Source organism: Amblyraja radiata, chromosome 6 (assembly GCF_010909765.2).
Source record: "Amblyraja radiata isolate CabotCenter1 chromosome 6, sAmbRad1.1.pri, whole genome shotgun sequence".
In the NCBI taxonomy this organism is placed as follows: Eukaryota; Metazoa; Chordata; class Chondrichthyes; order Rajiformes; family Rajidae; genus Amblyraja; species Amblyraja radiata.
Window position 1 is genome coordinate 14,529,526 of NC_045961.1, and position 17,143 is coordinate 14,546,668.

General features: G+C 44.5%; 1 protein-coding gene across 1 annotated transcript; it reads right to left on the reverse strand.

Annotated features, from left to right (window-relative positions):
• Window positions 1-11,291: 11,291 nt before the first annotated feature.
• Window positions 11,292-17,116, reverse strand: lig4 (DNA ligase 4). The gene is made up of 3 exons (XM_033022208.1): window positions 17,005-17,116; window positions 16,022-16,165; window positions 11,292-14,194 (listed from the first exon to the last, which is right to left on the reverse strand). Exon 3 carries the CDS (start codon window positions 14,153-14,155, stop codon window positions 11,417-11,419), a length of 2,739 nt encoding a protein of 912 aa, XP_032878099.1. The 5' UTR covers window positions 14,156-14,194; window positions 16,022-16,165; window positions 17,005-17,116; the 3' UTR covers window positions 11,292-11,416.
• Window positions 17,117-17,143: the final 27 nt, after the last annotated feature.

Sequence of the window (17,143 nt, forward strand, 5' to 3'; positions counted from 1 at the left end):
GGGTCAAGACCCTTCTTTTCAGACTGAAGATGAGTCTCGACACAAAACTTCACCCATTGCTTCTCTCCAGAGATGCTGCCGGTCCCGCTGAGTTACTCCAGCTTTGTGTCCATCTTCAAATGACATCACATGCCCAAGACGGCTGTGCATACGCATGAAATCGCGCCCGACCTTTGCGGGACCATCTCTGCTCAACGCGACTACGAGGTTGCGTAATTTGCGTCCCAAGGACACGTAAGTGGGACAGGCACTTTAGTTACAGCTTTCCTGGGTCAGTGACTGGTTATCAATGTTCCAAAGTAGCTTGTGTGGGAAGGAACTCCGATGGCGCTGTTGCTAGCTGCCTCCGCCCACGGTCTGGCTGCCTTTTTTTATTTTGTTATGTTTAGAGTGTGTTTTTGTTGTTGTTTTTTTCGGTATTTTATGTGGGGGGAAGCGGGTAGGACAAGTGGGAAACCGTCCTTTAGTCGCTTCCTGGCGAGGATGCAGCTATTATCCGAGTCGCGTCCTCACCCTCGCCCTCGCCCACCCCCCCTCGCGGCCTACCTGCTCGATTGGCGCGGCCTTTCCTGCCAGGACCAGACCAGAGCTTCAGCAGTGGCGGCGAGGCACTGGAAACATCGCGGAGCGGGCGAGGCCTTCGTTTGGAGCTCCGGAGTGCTGGGCCGCTGCTCCAACATCGCCGAGTTGTGGGTGCGGAGCTCCCAATGCGGGCGGCGCTGACTTTAATATCGCGGAGTCCGGGCACCCTTTGCCTGGGATCGCCAGCGCGAATCTCCGCCCAGCGCGGCCTGTGGACATCGGGAGCCGCGGACTCCGGTGGAAGGTGGCCGACAAGAGGTTCCCGGTGAGAGGGCCCGAACATCCCATAGTGGTGACTATGGGGTGCTCGGGAGGCCCCGACCACGGGTGAACATTGGGGAACATCGGCGAGGAGGTTGACTGGACTTTGGTTCCTCCCTCACAGTGGGGAACTTTGGTGCTGCTGTGGGGATGTTTGTGTTGGGCACTACTGTGTTCTGTGTTTTGTGTTTTGTTTTTTTTGTACGACTAAGGGAAAAATAATTTTGTTGCCTCTTCATTGAAGACAATGACAATAAATTAAATCAAATCAAAATTAAAATCAACTGCAGATGCTGGTTTAAACAAAATGCTGGAGTAACTCAACGGGTTGGACAGCATCTCTGGAGAGAACAATGGGTGACATTTCGCGTTGAGTCCTTTCTTCAAACCTAAAGACCACCAGGTGGTGCCCATAATGGCCGACACGCCAACAGCTTGTCGTGTCCCTTCTCTGTTTTTATTATTTTAAATATGTCTTAAATGTATGTTTCAATGTTTCTTGGTTAGTTTATGTGGGGGGAGGGGGGGAGGGGGATTGGGGGAAACTTTTTTCAGTCACTTACCTCGATGAGATGCGAGTTTCTCCATTTTGCATCTCTGCCCTCCCTGCGGTCTAACAACTTGGATTGGTGCGGCCTTTCCTGGAGACCGGCCCGGAGCTTCAAGCCGCGGGCGCGGCTCGGAATTACCATCTCAGAGGGGGTGGTCCTTTGCCGAGGGTCACCAGAAGAAGAGCTCCGACTGTGGACTTCCCCTCCGGTAAGAAGAGGCCGACTCGGGAGTTCCATGCCGCAGTGTTCCGATCCGTCCCGACGCCGCAGTTTCGATCATCCCGATGAGAGGGTCTGGACATCGAACCATCAGCAACGGCAAGTGCGGAAGGCCCCGACCACGGTGAAAAAAGAGGAAGATGACTGAACTTTATTGCCTTCCATCACAGTGAGGAATGTTGATTCCACTGTGGTCGATGATTATATTACATTTTATTTTATGTGAGTATTGTGTTCTTTTCACTTAGTATGGCTGTATGGTAACTCAAATTTCTCTGTACCAGTTGGTTAAGTGTCAATAAACGCAAACTTGAACTTGAACTTGACCCGAAAAGTCACCTATTCCTTTTCTCCAGAGATGCTGTCCGACCCACTGAGTTACTCAAGCATTTTGTGTCTGTCTTCCAAAGTAGTTTGCGAATTATGTTATTTGACCTCAATCATAACTCTGCAGTCACTTTACTCCACCTGATGCAAACATGGATCGAATTATTAATTTCACCATCTCCGCCAACCCTGCTGTCTTTCTGACCATGGCATTCTGATCCTTGATATTGCTACATGATGTCAGCGACCTGAAAAAGAATCTCAACCCGAAAGTCACCCATTCCTTCTCTCCAGAGATGCTGCCTGTCCTACTGTGTTACTCCAGCTTTTTGAGTCTATCTTCGGTGTAAACCAGCATCCGCATTTCCTTCCTCCCTATTTTCCTCCCCGGTCCCTGGCCACCCCTGACCCTCCCGCAACCAACCCCTACCTCTTGATGTGATCCACAGCTGGGATGATTCACTCTTCCACAATGGTGTAGAGCATGGAGGAACGGCTACTTACACTTGCTCTCATGCATCAGCTCTTTCTCTTGTCTGCAGTTGTGCAAAACTGGTGGGACTTCCAACTGCTCCAGTTTAATGAGGAATTTCAGGAACTTGAAGAACATTTCATGAACTGCTGCAGGCAGGACTCCAGCCAGAGACCATCCTGGATTTAATAGGAATCTGAGAGGTAACTTTTTCACACAAAGGGTGATGGGTGTATGAAATGAGCTGCCAGAGGAGGTAGTTGAGGCAGGGACTATCCCAACATTTAAGAAACAGTTAGACAGGTACATAGAGAGGACAGGTTTGGAGGGATGTGGACCAAACGCAGGCAGGTGGGACAAGTGTAGCTGGGACATGTTGGCCATGTGGGCGAGTTGGGCTGAAGGGCCTGTTTCCACACTGTATCACTCTATGACTATAAGATAACTGTGGAGTTCGGGGCAAACTTTTTTTTTCAATCTCTTACCTTGCCGGAGATGCGATTATTTTCCAGACTGTATCTCCGGCTGCTCTGCGACTTAACATCGATGGAGCTGGTTTTCATTGTTGATGCACAGAGCAGCAATAATTTTGATTCAACTTCAAGAGGCACAATCTATTTCTACAAATGCCATTTTGGAAATTAAACTTTTCTTTTAAGGTTGAATGCTTCAGCAGAACTTCAGCTATATGTTGTGCACTTGATTGCTTACAGATTTACCTCCCCAAATATAAAATCCATGGCCTCTCTTTACAGATCCCCTTGAACATACTAGAAAGAAATTATGAGGTTGAGCAGATCATATCAATAGCTGTTTACTAAGAATTTACTCAATAGCTACTGTCAATTTAGAATTCTCGGGGGAGAAATTGGATCACAAAGCCTCAGAATGGCTGCAGCATTTGATGTATATTGCAGTCTTCTTGTGACATTGGTGCAGTACAGTGCTTTACGCACAAGAAATGGGGTCTGAGCAGTGGACATTCAGCCACACCAGTGCTATTTCGGGCTGTCCCAAGTAAACTTGCAGCATTGTTGGAGGCTTGCATTGGGCATCATTGTAGGTAGCTTTTCCAGAATGATGTGAAGACTTGCTGAAGATGTCCTGGATGTGATTCTTCCGAGCCTTCAGCTTGAGCTGGAACACTTGGAGCAGGTGAGGTCATTATATCTATGCCAGGGAGGATGGGCAAGGGACTGGTCTTTGCGAACAGTCATCTGCTGCAGGCAGGACACCAGCCAGGGACTATCCTGGACCAGTCTGCCTGCAAAGGAACATGGCACAGTAACCCTGAACCTCTTAACCTCTGGGTTATTCCAGAAAATAGTTGATATCTAGCTCATATTACAGAAATCAGCCCACTGTGATCTGTGCTCTGACAAAGGCTCAGTAGGAAAGAAACAATGAATTTAATTTGTTCTTGAGTCCAGAACTTAAGGCAACACAGATAAACACACAGCGTAGTAAACTCATAATTCCACTGGAGAACAGATACTTGTTTGATTGTGCGGCGTGGAGCTGACAAGCCCAGGCTCGGCCACCGTCAGAGCGAGGAGAGACGTCAGTGAGTGAGGGGGACATCAGTGTGTGAGGGGGATGTCAGTGAGTGAGGGGGACGTCGGTGAGGGAGAGGGATGTGGTGAGGAAGAGAGACGTCAGAGAGCCGTCGTAAGTGCTAGCGGTTGTCCGAGGACTGGTGTGCGCCAAGAACAAAGAGGGAGCCAGCGTGGGGAGGGAGGTGGGCTAGGAAAAGGGACTATATTGAATACTTTGTTTAAGATGGAACTGCAGATGCTGGAAAATCGAAGGTAGACAAAAATGCTGTAGAATCTCAGCGGGTGAGGCAGCATATTGAATATTTTACGTGGCAACTCTTGCATACTTCTGTCTGCAAAACAAAGAAGCTCACTGAACTGGATAATAAAATATCTAATCAATCAATATTTGAGCTGCCATGCAGGATGGCCAGATGGTTTGGGTGAGTAAGGGCAGACCAATGAATCCAAGTGCTAGAGATCACAATTACAAATTGAGCTATTATTCATCAGAAATAATCGGAGACAATTATTAGATCCTCAAACAGAAAACGTCAGTGATGTTCCAAGGTGAGTCTTTCGCTCTGCAGGCATTATGGAATTTTCCATAACGATGCCATGTTGCAGATACAGTGTATACGACTCCAGAATGTGGTAGGGTACCAATTACATTAGGAGATAGAAAACACATGTAAGAAAGGCAATGTTACCGTGGTCATGGAGGAGCTCAATATGCAGGTAGACTGAGGAAATCTAGGTTGGTGCTGGATCCCAAGAGAAGGAATATGTAGAGTGCCTACAAGATGGCTTCTTAGAGCAGCTTGTGATCAAGTCCATTAGGGAAAAGGTAATTCTGAATTTGGTGTTGTATATTGAACCAGATTTGATTAGGGAGATTAAGGTGAGGAAACATCTAGGAGGCAGTGATCATAATATGATAGAATTCAACCTACAGTTTGAGAGGGAGAAGCTGAAATCGGTTTTATCAGTATTACTTTAGAGTAAAGGCAACTACAGAGTGAACTGGCTAAAGTTGATTAGAAGCAGGAATGATGGTGGAACAGCAATGGCACGTTTCTGTGAGTAATTTGGAAAACGCAGGAATTTTTCATCCCAAAGAGGAAGATTATAAGGATAGAATGAGGTGACCGTGACTGACCATGGAGGTTAATGGCAGCATAAAAGCAAAAGAGAAGGTACATAATATATCAAAGATTAATGGGAAACAAGAGGATTTGGAAACTTTTAAAAACCAACAGAAGGCAGCTAAAAAAAACAATAAAGGGAGGAAAGATGGAGAGAAGGAAAGGTTTTTCAGTTTTAGTTTTCGTATTAGAGATAGTGTGGAAACAGGCCCTCCGGCCCACAGAGTCCGCACCGACCAGCGATCCCCGCATATTAACACTATCCTACACACACAAGGGGCAATTTACACTTATACCAAGCCAATTAACCTACTCGGCGATCGTTTCGCTGAAATCCTCCGCTCAATCTGTCTTAACCTACCTAATCTTCCGGTTGCTCAGCACTTCAATTCCCCCTTCCTTCCCAATCTGACCTTTCTGTCCTGGGCCTACTCCATTGCCAGAGTAAGGCCCAGCGCAAATTGGAGGAACAGCACCTCATATTTTGCGTGGGTAATTTACACCCCAGTGGTATGAACATTGACTTCTCTAACTTCAGATAGCCCTTGTTTTCTATCTCCATCCGCTTCCCAGTTCCCCCACCAGTCTTACTGTCTCCGCCTACATTCTATCTTTGTCCCGCCCCCTCCCCTGACATCAGTCTGAAGAAAGATCTCAATCCGAAAAGTCACCCATTCCTTCTCTCCAGAGATGCTGCCTCACCCGCTGAGTTGCTCCAGCATTTTGGGTCTACCTACAAACCTACATGTCTTTGGAGCGTGGGAGGAAACCGAAGATTTCAGAGAAAACCCATGCGGTCATAGGGAGAACGTACAAACTCCGTACAGGCAGCACCCATAGTCTGAATCAAACCCCCATCTCTTGCGCTGGCAGCATGGTGGCGCAGCAGTAGTTGCTGCCCTACAGTGTTTTCAGATCCAGAGAGGTCATACCTTCCAAGGAACCACACTGGAAATGTTAGTCTCTGACCCTGGTGCACTGGCAGCTGGGATGTGAGCCATTGGATGCTCCACCAGGTTTGTGTTCATGGTTGGCCACCACTCCACATGAGAAGAGATGGGCTTCAGACTCTGTGTAATGCAAGATCTAGATTTATTTGAACTCATGGACTCCTCACAGAAAGTCAATGTGCATGAACATCAATCATCACCTTAAGACCACTGCCCTGTCATTGTCCTCACCTGGTATTGATGATCCTCTGGTAAGTTTGAACACAAGCGGCTCTTTTCTTTGCCCTGACAGCAAACCAGGTGCCTTACTTTGTGCATATCCTATTGCTAGCCTATCCACCACAAATTGCAGGGAGTGCAAGTGTCTGGGCAGGCGATTGTGATAATCAGATAGAGTGCCAGAGTATCCTTTCCAGTTCCCGACAACTCATCAATTGGAGATTTCATGAGTGTCTGAAATGGGAAAGGACCAATGGTCACGGTCATGGTCATTACGATGGGAGTGGTTTGCTCATCATAACCATCCAAATCTATTAGCCCAAGAAAGTGCTATGGTATAATGGAAAACTGTGATGTGAAAACCATCCTCTCTGATCTCTGATGGTCACGAGGCATCTGACCCACAGCAAGTGACACCCTCTCTCTTAAACAACATAAGTGGGGAAAAACAGACAAAAAATGCTGGAGTAACTCAGCAGGACAGGCAGCATCTCTGGAGAGAAGGAATGGGGGACGTTTCGGGTTGAGACCCTTCTTTAGACTTGCTACCTCAGACTTGCTACATCTTCCTACCTCAGCTAAAAATTATGCTTCTTTTAAAAGAAACAGCTTTTCTTTTGTAACAGCTAAAATATTAGACACCTCCAATTAATTGTAGAAATGAGGAAATACTGATGCTTGTTTGCAAAAATAATGCTGCAGTAACTCAGCGGATCAGGCAGCATCTCTGGAGAACATGGATAGGTGCTGTTTCACGATGGGACCCTTCCTAAAACATCACCTATCAATGTTCTTGCCTGACCCGCTGACCTGAAACGTCACCCATACCTTCTATCTAGAGATGCTGTCTGTCCCGCTGAGTTACTCCAGCATTTTGTGTCTATCTTCAGTGTAAACCAGCATCTGCAGTTCCTTCCAAGACATAGCTGTGGGAAAGTAAGGGTCAGCATTCAGGAATCGTTTGCCATCATCTTCATCTGTGCACTGTGGACCGCTTGTTTGCATTCATGTATAGTCTTTGACTGGATAGCACACAAACAAAAGCTTTTCATTGTACCTTGCTGCATGTGACAATAATAAACTAAATTAAATGAATTAAACCTGTTAGTTGGATCTACCTAGCAATGAGTGCATGACGAGCCTTCTCTTGTTGTATCACTGTAAAGTGTGAGGGAAGTTGATTGTGTCTCTGTTAGAGGAAGAAATGAAGGTCCTTGAAACCTTCCTGGTGTAGGATGGAGGTGTAAAGGGACTGGACCTCCATGATGTTCTCAAAACCGACTGAGGTTTTTGCCAACATCTTCACCCTCTTATTACTAAGGTCCAAGGTTCCCACTTGGTTTAAAAGGGCATCAAATATACCAGTGCTAAAGATGAGTAAGGTGACATTACTCAATGACTACCGACTGGTGTTGATGAAATGCTTTAAGAGATTGTGTGTGGTGCATGTCAACTCCTCCCTCGCAAGAACCTACTATCATTTGTCTACCGTCACTATCGAAAAATGGGAAATGTAATTTTGACGGTTCTCCACTCGGCACTGGGTCACTGGGACAACAAGATCACATATGTCAGGCTCTGTCAGTGTTCAACATCATCATCCCCACCAAAGAACTGAAGCCCAAGGACCTGGATCTCTGAGCATCCTTATGCAACTGGATCCTCGACTTCCCCATCAACAGACTACAATCAGTATGACTTGGCAACAACATTCCTCCTTAGAGTCATAGAGTGATACCGTGTGAAAATAGGTCCATGCCCACACCGGCCAACATGTCCCAGCTACACCAGTCCCACCTGCCTGTGTCTGGTCCATATCCCTCCAAACCTGTTGTATCCATGTACCTGTCCAACTGCTTTTTAAACTTTGGGATAGTCCCTGCCTCAACTACTTCTTCTGGCAGCTTTTTCCATACACCCACCACCCTTTGTGTGAAAACGTTACCCCTCAGATTCGTATTAAATCTTTTCCCCTTCACCTTAAACCTATGTCCTCTGGTCATTGATTCACCTACTCTGGGCAAGAGACTGTGCATCTACCCGATCTATTCCTCTCATGAATGTATACACCATTATAAGATCACCCCTCATCCTCCTGCACTCCAAGGGTTCGAGTCCCAGCCTACTCAACCTCTGCTTATAGCTCAGACTCTAGTCCTGGCAACATCTTTGTAAATCTTCTCAGTACCCTTTTCCAGCTTGGCTCCTTGATAACCTTGACCACAGATTGCACCTTAGGGTGTGTGTTCAGTCCCTGCTCTACTCACCGCATATTCATTTCAGACACAGTTCCAATGCCATTTAAAATTTGTTGATGACACAACCATTATTGGGCTGATTATGGGTAATGAAGAGTATAGAAGTGAGATTGATAATCTGATGGAATAATACCAGAACAATAACATTGCTCTTAACGTCAGCAAGGTGGCATGGTGGTGCAGCGGTAGAGTTGCTGCCTTACAGTGCTTGCAGCGCAGGAGACTTGGTTTCGATCCCGACTATGGGTGCTGTCTGTACGGAGTTTATACGTTCTCCCCGAGATCTTCAGTTTCCTCCCGCACTCCAAAGAGGTACAGGTTTGTAGGTAAATTGGCTTGGTAAATGTAAAAATTGTTCCTTTTATGTGTGGGATAGTGTTAATATGCGGGGATCGCAGGTCGGTGCAGAGCCGTTCCACATTGTATCTCGAAACTAAACTAAACTAAAGACGTTGGAGCTGATTGCTGATTTTAGAAGAGGGAAGTTAAGGATCCACAAATCTGTTTTCATCAAGGCATCTGTGGTGGAGTGGGACAACAACTTCAAGTTCCTGGGTGGCATTGAGGGCCTGTGCAACATTTTATTATTAACTAGACCAAGTGCAGACCCGTTGGGTCTGTTCCCCCAACGTGCGGTTGTGTGGGTGGGGGGGGCGGCATGCAGCGTCACACACACTAACTACCCCCCCCCCCCACACACACGCTAATTACCCCCCTTGATATTATATTAATATTAATTTGCTCCTTTAACCCCATAACCACCCCATCTACTGACGCATAGCCCCCAACTTGCAGTCACATCTAGAGAGGGGGGGCGGGGGTAGAGAATGAGGGCAGAGAGAGAAGGGGCAGAGACAGAGAGAGAGGCAGAGACAGAGAGAGAGGGGCAAGAGGGAGAGGGGGGTGGAGGGGAGGAGAAGAGGGAGGGTGGGTGAGTGGGTGAATTTTTGTTTAATTCCTGTAAATTAATGGCCATTTAAATCACCTTGCGAGTGGGTTTTTCTGGGACGCGATCGTTTGGAACGTTGCGGTTGTGGTGAATTTAAACTCCATATCGGCAGGAAAAATACTGCCGGTTCGTATGGGGAAAAAAAATCACATTTTCGCAAGGTAAAATGTGAATTAAAGGCATCTTAAGGAGCACTTTTATACATAAAATAAACGGCTTTCCTTTACCTGTCCCATACGTGAAATCCGTCCCTGTTGTCGGCATTGATGGCTTTAGAGACTGATTTTTAAATTACTCCAGCGCTGAACTTGTCGGGCGATTAAAACAAAAAAATTCACAGAACGGCCGTGGGAACAATTCTTCAGCAAAAGCTTGCACTCCGAGAAAATATAATCCAGGACAGGCAGGAGAAAACTGCATTTTAACTCCCCCCCCCCCCCCCCCAAAGGCGCCAAAATCGCGCACACGACCAGTGGCAGAACTGCAGCGCAGCTGAAGGTAAGTTTTGTAACATACCTAATTATTATAGTGCAAAATAAGTAATTCATACACATATCATATTTTAAACAAGTTCTTTATTGAATTATCTTTCAAAATACAAGTTCTTTAAACTTAGATAAAATCAGCACAAATATATATAGACTAGCCTGCATACAAGTTTGAAATTCACTCACTATAATTTAATCACATACTCAATATATCCATCTTAATATTATTTTTTTCCCTTTGGAAAAAGAGGCAATCCATTATACTTAAAAATATATATTTTCAATATTTTTGGTGATGCACAACCACGATTCTGTTCACTCCTCTTTAGAAATTAGATTTCCAAGTAAAAAAGGACAGGGGTAACATTTTATGAATGACCCGAGTTTTGAAAATACACTATTTATATATGTATTGGATACATTCTCAAATCATGACATTTATTTCAGAAATTAATTGGTGTGAGAATTGTCATTAGATATTTGCTGTGAAGAGTTTGTGGCCTGCCATGCTCATGTTAGAATAAACGTGATTTAGTTTGAAGGCAAAATTGAAGAAGTGCTGCTTTATGCCCTTGCGGCATTCAAGAAAATCAAATATTCTGATGATACTTAGCCTCATGGCTAAGAACCGCAGCACGACTCGGAAATCAAGTTCCATTAATATTTTATTATACGCGATCATTTTAGTTTATTGCTGTGCGTGCAAAATGTATCTCCATAAATTTGGGTGTGATCATCTTTACACATACACAAGTGCCTTGGCACATCTGGCAAAACCGATGACCTGTTAACTAAATGCGGCTGACAGATAACTTGATATTGTGCTTTCATGTTGATCCTTCCTGCTGTTAAGATGCCTACCGGTTGAGTTTAAACGCGCAAAAATTAAAGAGTTGGATTTAATCAAACACATTATGTTGGGGTAATCGGCATGTTGACTGATTAACTGTCCGATATCATACAATGCATGTAATGATGGGCATTGTAGTTTATGAAGTGTATGAAGAGGCTCAACTTTTTGAATGAGTAGGAGCCACGTAGCAATCTCTGCCTGGAAAAATTATGTATTGGCAAAAAAGAAAAGCATTTATAAAACAGAGGTTCAGACATAATCTGATCTTCAGTTAAGTTCTTTGCAGGTGGTGAAATTGGATAACTTTACCTCAGAGCCCTACATTGCTCAGGTTAAGAATAATCCCAATGTGTAGGAAGGAACTGCAGATGCTGGTTTAAACTAAAGGTAGATACATAACATTAGAGTAACTCAGTGGGACAGGCAACATCTCTGGAGAGAAGGAATGGGTGACATTTCGGGTCGAGAAGATGGTTCTCGACCCGAAACATCATCCATTCCTTCTCTCTAGAGCTGCGGCCTGTCCCACGGAGTTATTCCAGCTGTTTGTGTCTACCTTAAGAATAGTCCCACTCTTACTCATTGTTCCATGACTTTTAACGATCTTCTAAAGTAAGTAAACTTTCTCATCTTTCATATATCCTGCTTTCACTGAATCAGACACCCACGATTCCACAACAATTTTGAATTTCTTTTTAAATTCTCTCCTACACAATTTCAGTTCCCGGAGACGTTGTGTATCATTACCAATGAGTACATGCGAGACACCTTCCTGCAGACTTGTGACGCATTTTGCTCCATGAAATCGCAGCTCCAAAACCCTCAAATCTAAGCTTGTGTTGTGGGTCTTTGTACTGCAGTCCCCAACTGTTCTGTATAGGTCTACATATATAACACAGTTTCTGAACATATTTACAGGTGATTTGTCCCATCCGTATCGCTGCTCCAAGTCAGCAATAGTTTTCAATGTTAATTTCCGCTCTGGTTTCACCATTCTTTGGAAAATTTCTTGCAACTGAGTTTTATCAAGATCAGCAAAATAGCTGTCTCCATAGCAATCATACTCCTGAGCAAAGTGTTCTTTTGTTGAAGGCGACATGTGAATCATGTACTGGGGTTGCCAAGGTATAAAATGTCTCTTTTGCAAACAATCGATCAACCAGTCAGCTTTCACAATATCATGCTCATTAGAAGTGACAAGGTTTCTGACGCGGATATTGGCAGTGCCAACAACAACACAGTAAGTGTCTGGTCCAGGATTCTGAACAACCAGTCCTCCACACTCAGCAATCCCCTTTTCCAGCTCAGCTTTGGCATAGTGGTCAAGGCCATTTAAGACACAAAATTCAACATCCTCAAAAATATTAGATACTTTGCTGACATTCGATAGATCTTGAGCCTTAAACTGTTCTGCAATACCAATCAACTTTTTGGTTTTTGCCAGAGCTTTACGCTTCTTCTTATCTGGCTCATCGTCATTGAGGTCAACGTGCTTGGACGCAAGTTTCCCAGATGCTTTATTGTGCAGTTCATCCAAATCATGCAAGGTCATACAGTCATACCACTGCTTATCATCTCTGATCTTCTCAATTCGTGGAAAACGCAAGGTGCAACCTGTTTTATACACATCACTCCTTATAATTTCAGCTGCCTTAACTTGAAGAACAACCGAATTGTAGGGCTCAATGTACACTTCTGGTTTTTCAGTAGCACACAGAATATTTGGTGGGGAATTACTTTTACGGTAAGGTTTCCAGTGCTTATCTAGTTTCAGACCAAGATCGTAAAGCTCCTTCATCGTGTATCCACAACCTACACGGCAAATGGTGTGGAAGACGGATGGTTTCTCACCAGGTGCAGGAACCTCTGCAACGGCACACAGAAAATGAGACACCATTCCACCACGCTGGCCTTTTCCAAAGTAGCCACCAACGATTAAGATGTCAAGCTCATCCATCAAGCCATCAACATATTCTGGTTTAATCTTTAACCAACCTTCGCCACGTTTGTCTGGCTTATAAACAGATAAAGGATCCTTTACCATAATTCCTTCCTCCCGTTTATCTATAGCATCATTCAAGGCATCCGCAACGTCCTTTTTTGTGTTTATTTCCATTTTTTCCACAATCTGTAAGCGACCTGGCGCTGTTGTGAATACAGTGAGAAGGACTTCGTGTCTTTTTCTCAGAGTTTCATTTGCCAGCTTCTGATCATTTACCATGAGCACATCGAAAACACAGAAACAGGTTTGTAATTCCGAATCCTCCACCATCCGTTTGATGTCAAACTGGTTTCCTTTTTGCATGAAGATTTTGGTATTGGGGTTGTAAGCCATCATTTCTCCATCAAGAATACAATTTTGCACCGTGCTGCTGAACGCCTTGTGGATAAATGGCGTGAGAGACCCTTGCAATGAGGAGGCACCGAACTGTTGGCTGTAATCATAGCTGTTGCGCGAAAAATATTTATAAACATCTCCATCTTTGTGAAGTTGCATACGCTCCCCATCCAGTTTAGTTTCCAAGTAAAAACCTTGATTGTGCATCAACTTTTCAATTTTTTTCATGTTAGCAACAGCGGCGAGCATTGGCTTAAAACCAGAAAACAGCGTGATGGAAACATCGCTAAGGGATACTGAGGGATCGTGAAGTTGTCTACAAACTTTTTCCAAATCCGTGGTCACGTTGTGAAGCTCTGTTGCATCTGCATGGAATAACTGAAATATAGTTTGCTGACTGATACCTAATTTCATGTCCTTCAAGATCATTCGAATAAGCCACTTTTGCTCCAGAGCAGTACTCTGGCATATTAACTGCAGCAGACTCTTTTTGACCAAGTCTTTTTTCTTAACAGCATTGTTAAGTGCAATAGAATCCAAATGGTCATTTACCTCCTGAATAGTCAGAGTGCCTTTGTTTGGGCACCTCTGTTTCAGAACAAAATAGGCAATCACAGCAAAATCACCTGCATCTCCATACGAGGCCGTTGGAGCTCTATAATTTAAGAGTTTAAGTGCATCTTTTCCCTCTTTTGACAAACCGAGAACTTCAATGTAAAGTTTTGCAAGCATAGTTTCTTTGATTCCATACGACATTCTCTCCCTCTCCAGCTGAGGCAGTACCAGACGCATTGCTGGGTAAAAAGAATCAGTGGTGTTCACCTCGTTTTTATGAAGAGCATCATGAAAATATCTCCATGAATCCAGGAAGTCTTTGAAATACTTGCTTTTCTCAGACCTGGATTTGCTTTTCTGTATTTTCTCCAAAGTTAAACAGAAATCACAGAAGGGAACTTCAGAGGCCACAGTCTTGACGAGCGAATTATTTGACACAGATGCCGCAGACATGATCAATCTGTGATAAAATACTACGCTGAAGGATGTAACCTGCAAATTTAAAAAGCATAAGGTGATACAGTTTTTCTTTGTACCTTAAAGCGAATAAACACAAGAAGTCTGATTTGACCTAGTTTTAAAACAAAATGCTCCCTTTGGCAAGCAAAATCGGGGGTTTTGCATCCACCCTACATGAACCCCATGTTACAGGTGATGCTTACCACGAAAACCATCCGTACCTTGATTTTCTATTACACATCTTTTGCTCATACGACAAGAAAAGAAAATTGATAAGGAATTGTCTTTATTCATTGAGTTTCCATATATATTCCATGAAAAAATCTTTTTCCTCACTCAGATTTTTGGGTATGTTTTATGAATTATGTAAGAGCAAGTTAATGTGCCTGAAAGGCCAAAATCAGGGGGTTGCCTGCACAACACTTAAGAGATTTATAGACATGAAGTGTAGGAAAGAACTGCAGATGCTGGCTTAAATCGAAGGGAGACACAAAAAGCGGGTCAGGCAGCATCTCTGGAGAGAAGGAATGGGGGACGTTTCGGGTCGAGACCCTTCTTCAGACTTGAAATCCATCTTCCTACCTCAGCTAAAAATTATGCTTCTTTTAAAAGAAACAGCTTTTCTTTTGTAACAGCTAAAATATTAAACACCTCTAATTAGTTGTAGAAACAAAGAAATACTGATGCTTGTTTGCAAAATAAATGCTGCAGTAACTCAGCGGATCAGGCAGCATCTCTGGAGAACATGGATAGGTGCTATTTCACGTTGGGACCCTTCCTAAAACATCACCTGCCAATGTTCTTGCCTGACCCGCTGACCTGAAACGTCACCCATTCCTTCCATCCAGAGATGCTGCCTGTCCCGCTGAGTTACTCCAGCATTTTGTGTCTATCTTCAGTGTAAACCAGCATCTGCAGTTCCTTCCAGCACAAGAGGCGCCCGACGCAGGGGGAGCCGCTGAGAATGAAGAGGGATGGGGATGGGGGGGGGGATAGAAGGAAAGGAAGAGGGGCTATATTGAATACTTTTGCAACTTTGTCTGCACCTTTTACGTGGCGACTCTTTGCATACTTGCATACCGTCTTCAAAACAAATAATTTCACTGTCCCAAGTACAAGTGACAATAAAGTATCAATCAATAAATCAACTCCTCCGTTGTAGTTCTGTACAATGGTAATTTTCCCACTTCTCTCTCAGTCCTGGCATAGATGTTGACACATACATATTCTGCCTCCACAAATGCTGCTTGACCTGCTCAATTCCAGCAATCTTATTTCGTGCCAGATTCCAGCATCTGCAATGTCCTTTTTTGAAAATGTGACAACATTATCTTTGAATCAAGGTAGGCCAGGAAGGTAGGTCAGTAAGCGCAGATGGGCTAGTAGGAATTAAGGCAAATTAATTTAGGCAACAAGGTCTTTGATAATTTCAAGTCTCCAAAGATCAGTAAAAGGAGAGTCTTCAGAAATGGTTAATAGGTCTCGTTCATGGGGTAAATAAGGCAGCATCCATGTTCTCCAGAGATGCTGCCTGATCCGCTGAGTTACTGCAGCATTTTTTTTGCAAACAAGCATCAGTATTTCCTCATTTCTACAACGAATTAGAGGTTTTTAATAATTTAGCTGTTACAAAAGAAAAGCTGTTTCTTTTAAAAGAAGCATAATTTTTAGCTGAGGTAGGAAGATGGATTTCAAGTCTGAAGAAGGGTCTCGACCCGAAATCGTCACCCATTCCTTCTCTCCTTGCTCTTACATAATTTTAAAAATCCAGACAAATGAGTTGAAAAGAACATTCATAGAATGTAAAACAGAGATGAAAAATGATAATAATATTTTACAAAAGTTTCATACATGACTTACCTAAAAGAAAGCTGTCCACAAAGATTTAGTGGATTACGTAGTGCATGCAGTCCGTTATTGACAATTGAAGATCTCGACTCGTGTTTCACTCTTCAACACTGTGTAAGCAAGCTGGATAAGCAGTCGCAAGGATTGCAAATTAAACTGTGAAAAGTAAGCAAAAAGTAGACGAGTGCCTCAATCGTTTTACAACATCAAACACGAAAATGGATGGGCACAAAAATCGATTTGTCAAGGAAAGAGGTGAAGGGACTGGAAGGTCAGGAGGACAGAGAGATATGGGAGAGAGGAATTATATGGTGGAAGGCAGAGGGAGATGGAGGGGGAGGGGGGAGGGAGCGAGAGAGAGAGAGGGGGGGGGGGGAGAGGGAGAGAAAAAATAAATGGAGATGGGGGTCAGCCAATGCAGGGGGAGTACAAAGTACACATATTATACCTACCCTAGTCCTCTCTAGTCTGAAGAAGGGTCTCGATCCGAAACGTCACCCATTCCTTCTCTCCAGAGATGCTGCCTGTCTGTCTTCGGTGTAAACCAGCATCTGCAGTTCCTTCCTACATACCAAAGATCATATAGTTCTCCGACTGATATCACTGTCCTCCTGATTAATGTTACTGATTTATTGTGTGCCTCCTTGTCCCCTCCCCTTCACCATTTGCCACCTCCCCTTCACCATTTGCCCCCTCCCCTTCACCATTTGCCCCCTCCCCCCTTCACCATTTGCCCCCTCCCCTTCACCATTTGCCCCCTCCCCTTCACCATTTGCCCCCTCCCCCCTTCACCATTTGCCACCTCCCCTTCACCATTTGCCCCCTCCCCTTCACCATTTGCCACCTCCCCTTCACCATTTCCTGGATCAAGGCCTGCTTCATTTTTTTTGACACCTTACCACATCTATGTGTGTCCCTCTCCCCTGCATCGACCCGAAGAGTCACCCGTTCCCCATGGTGTCCAGAGCTGCCGAGTTCCCCCCCGCACCGTGTACCTGTCTCCAGTGTCCAGCAGTGTTGTCGTGTTGTTGTTGGCGCTGCTGCTGCTGCTGCTGACATAGACGTTGACGCCGCCGGTACCGTTGACGTGGACGCTGCCGCAGCCGTTGACGTTGACGCTGCCGCAGCCGCAGC

Coding starts and splice junctions, on each gene's coding strand:
- lig4 (XM_033022208.1), bottom strand. CDS start 14,155: ATGTCTGCGGCATCTGTGTCAAATAATTCGCTCGTCAAGACTGTGGCC.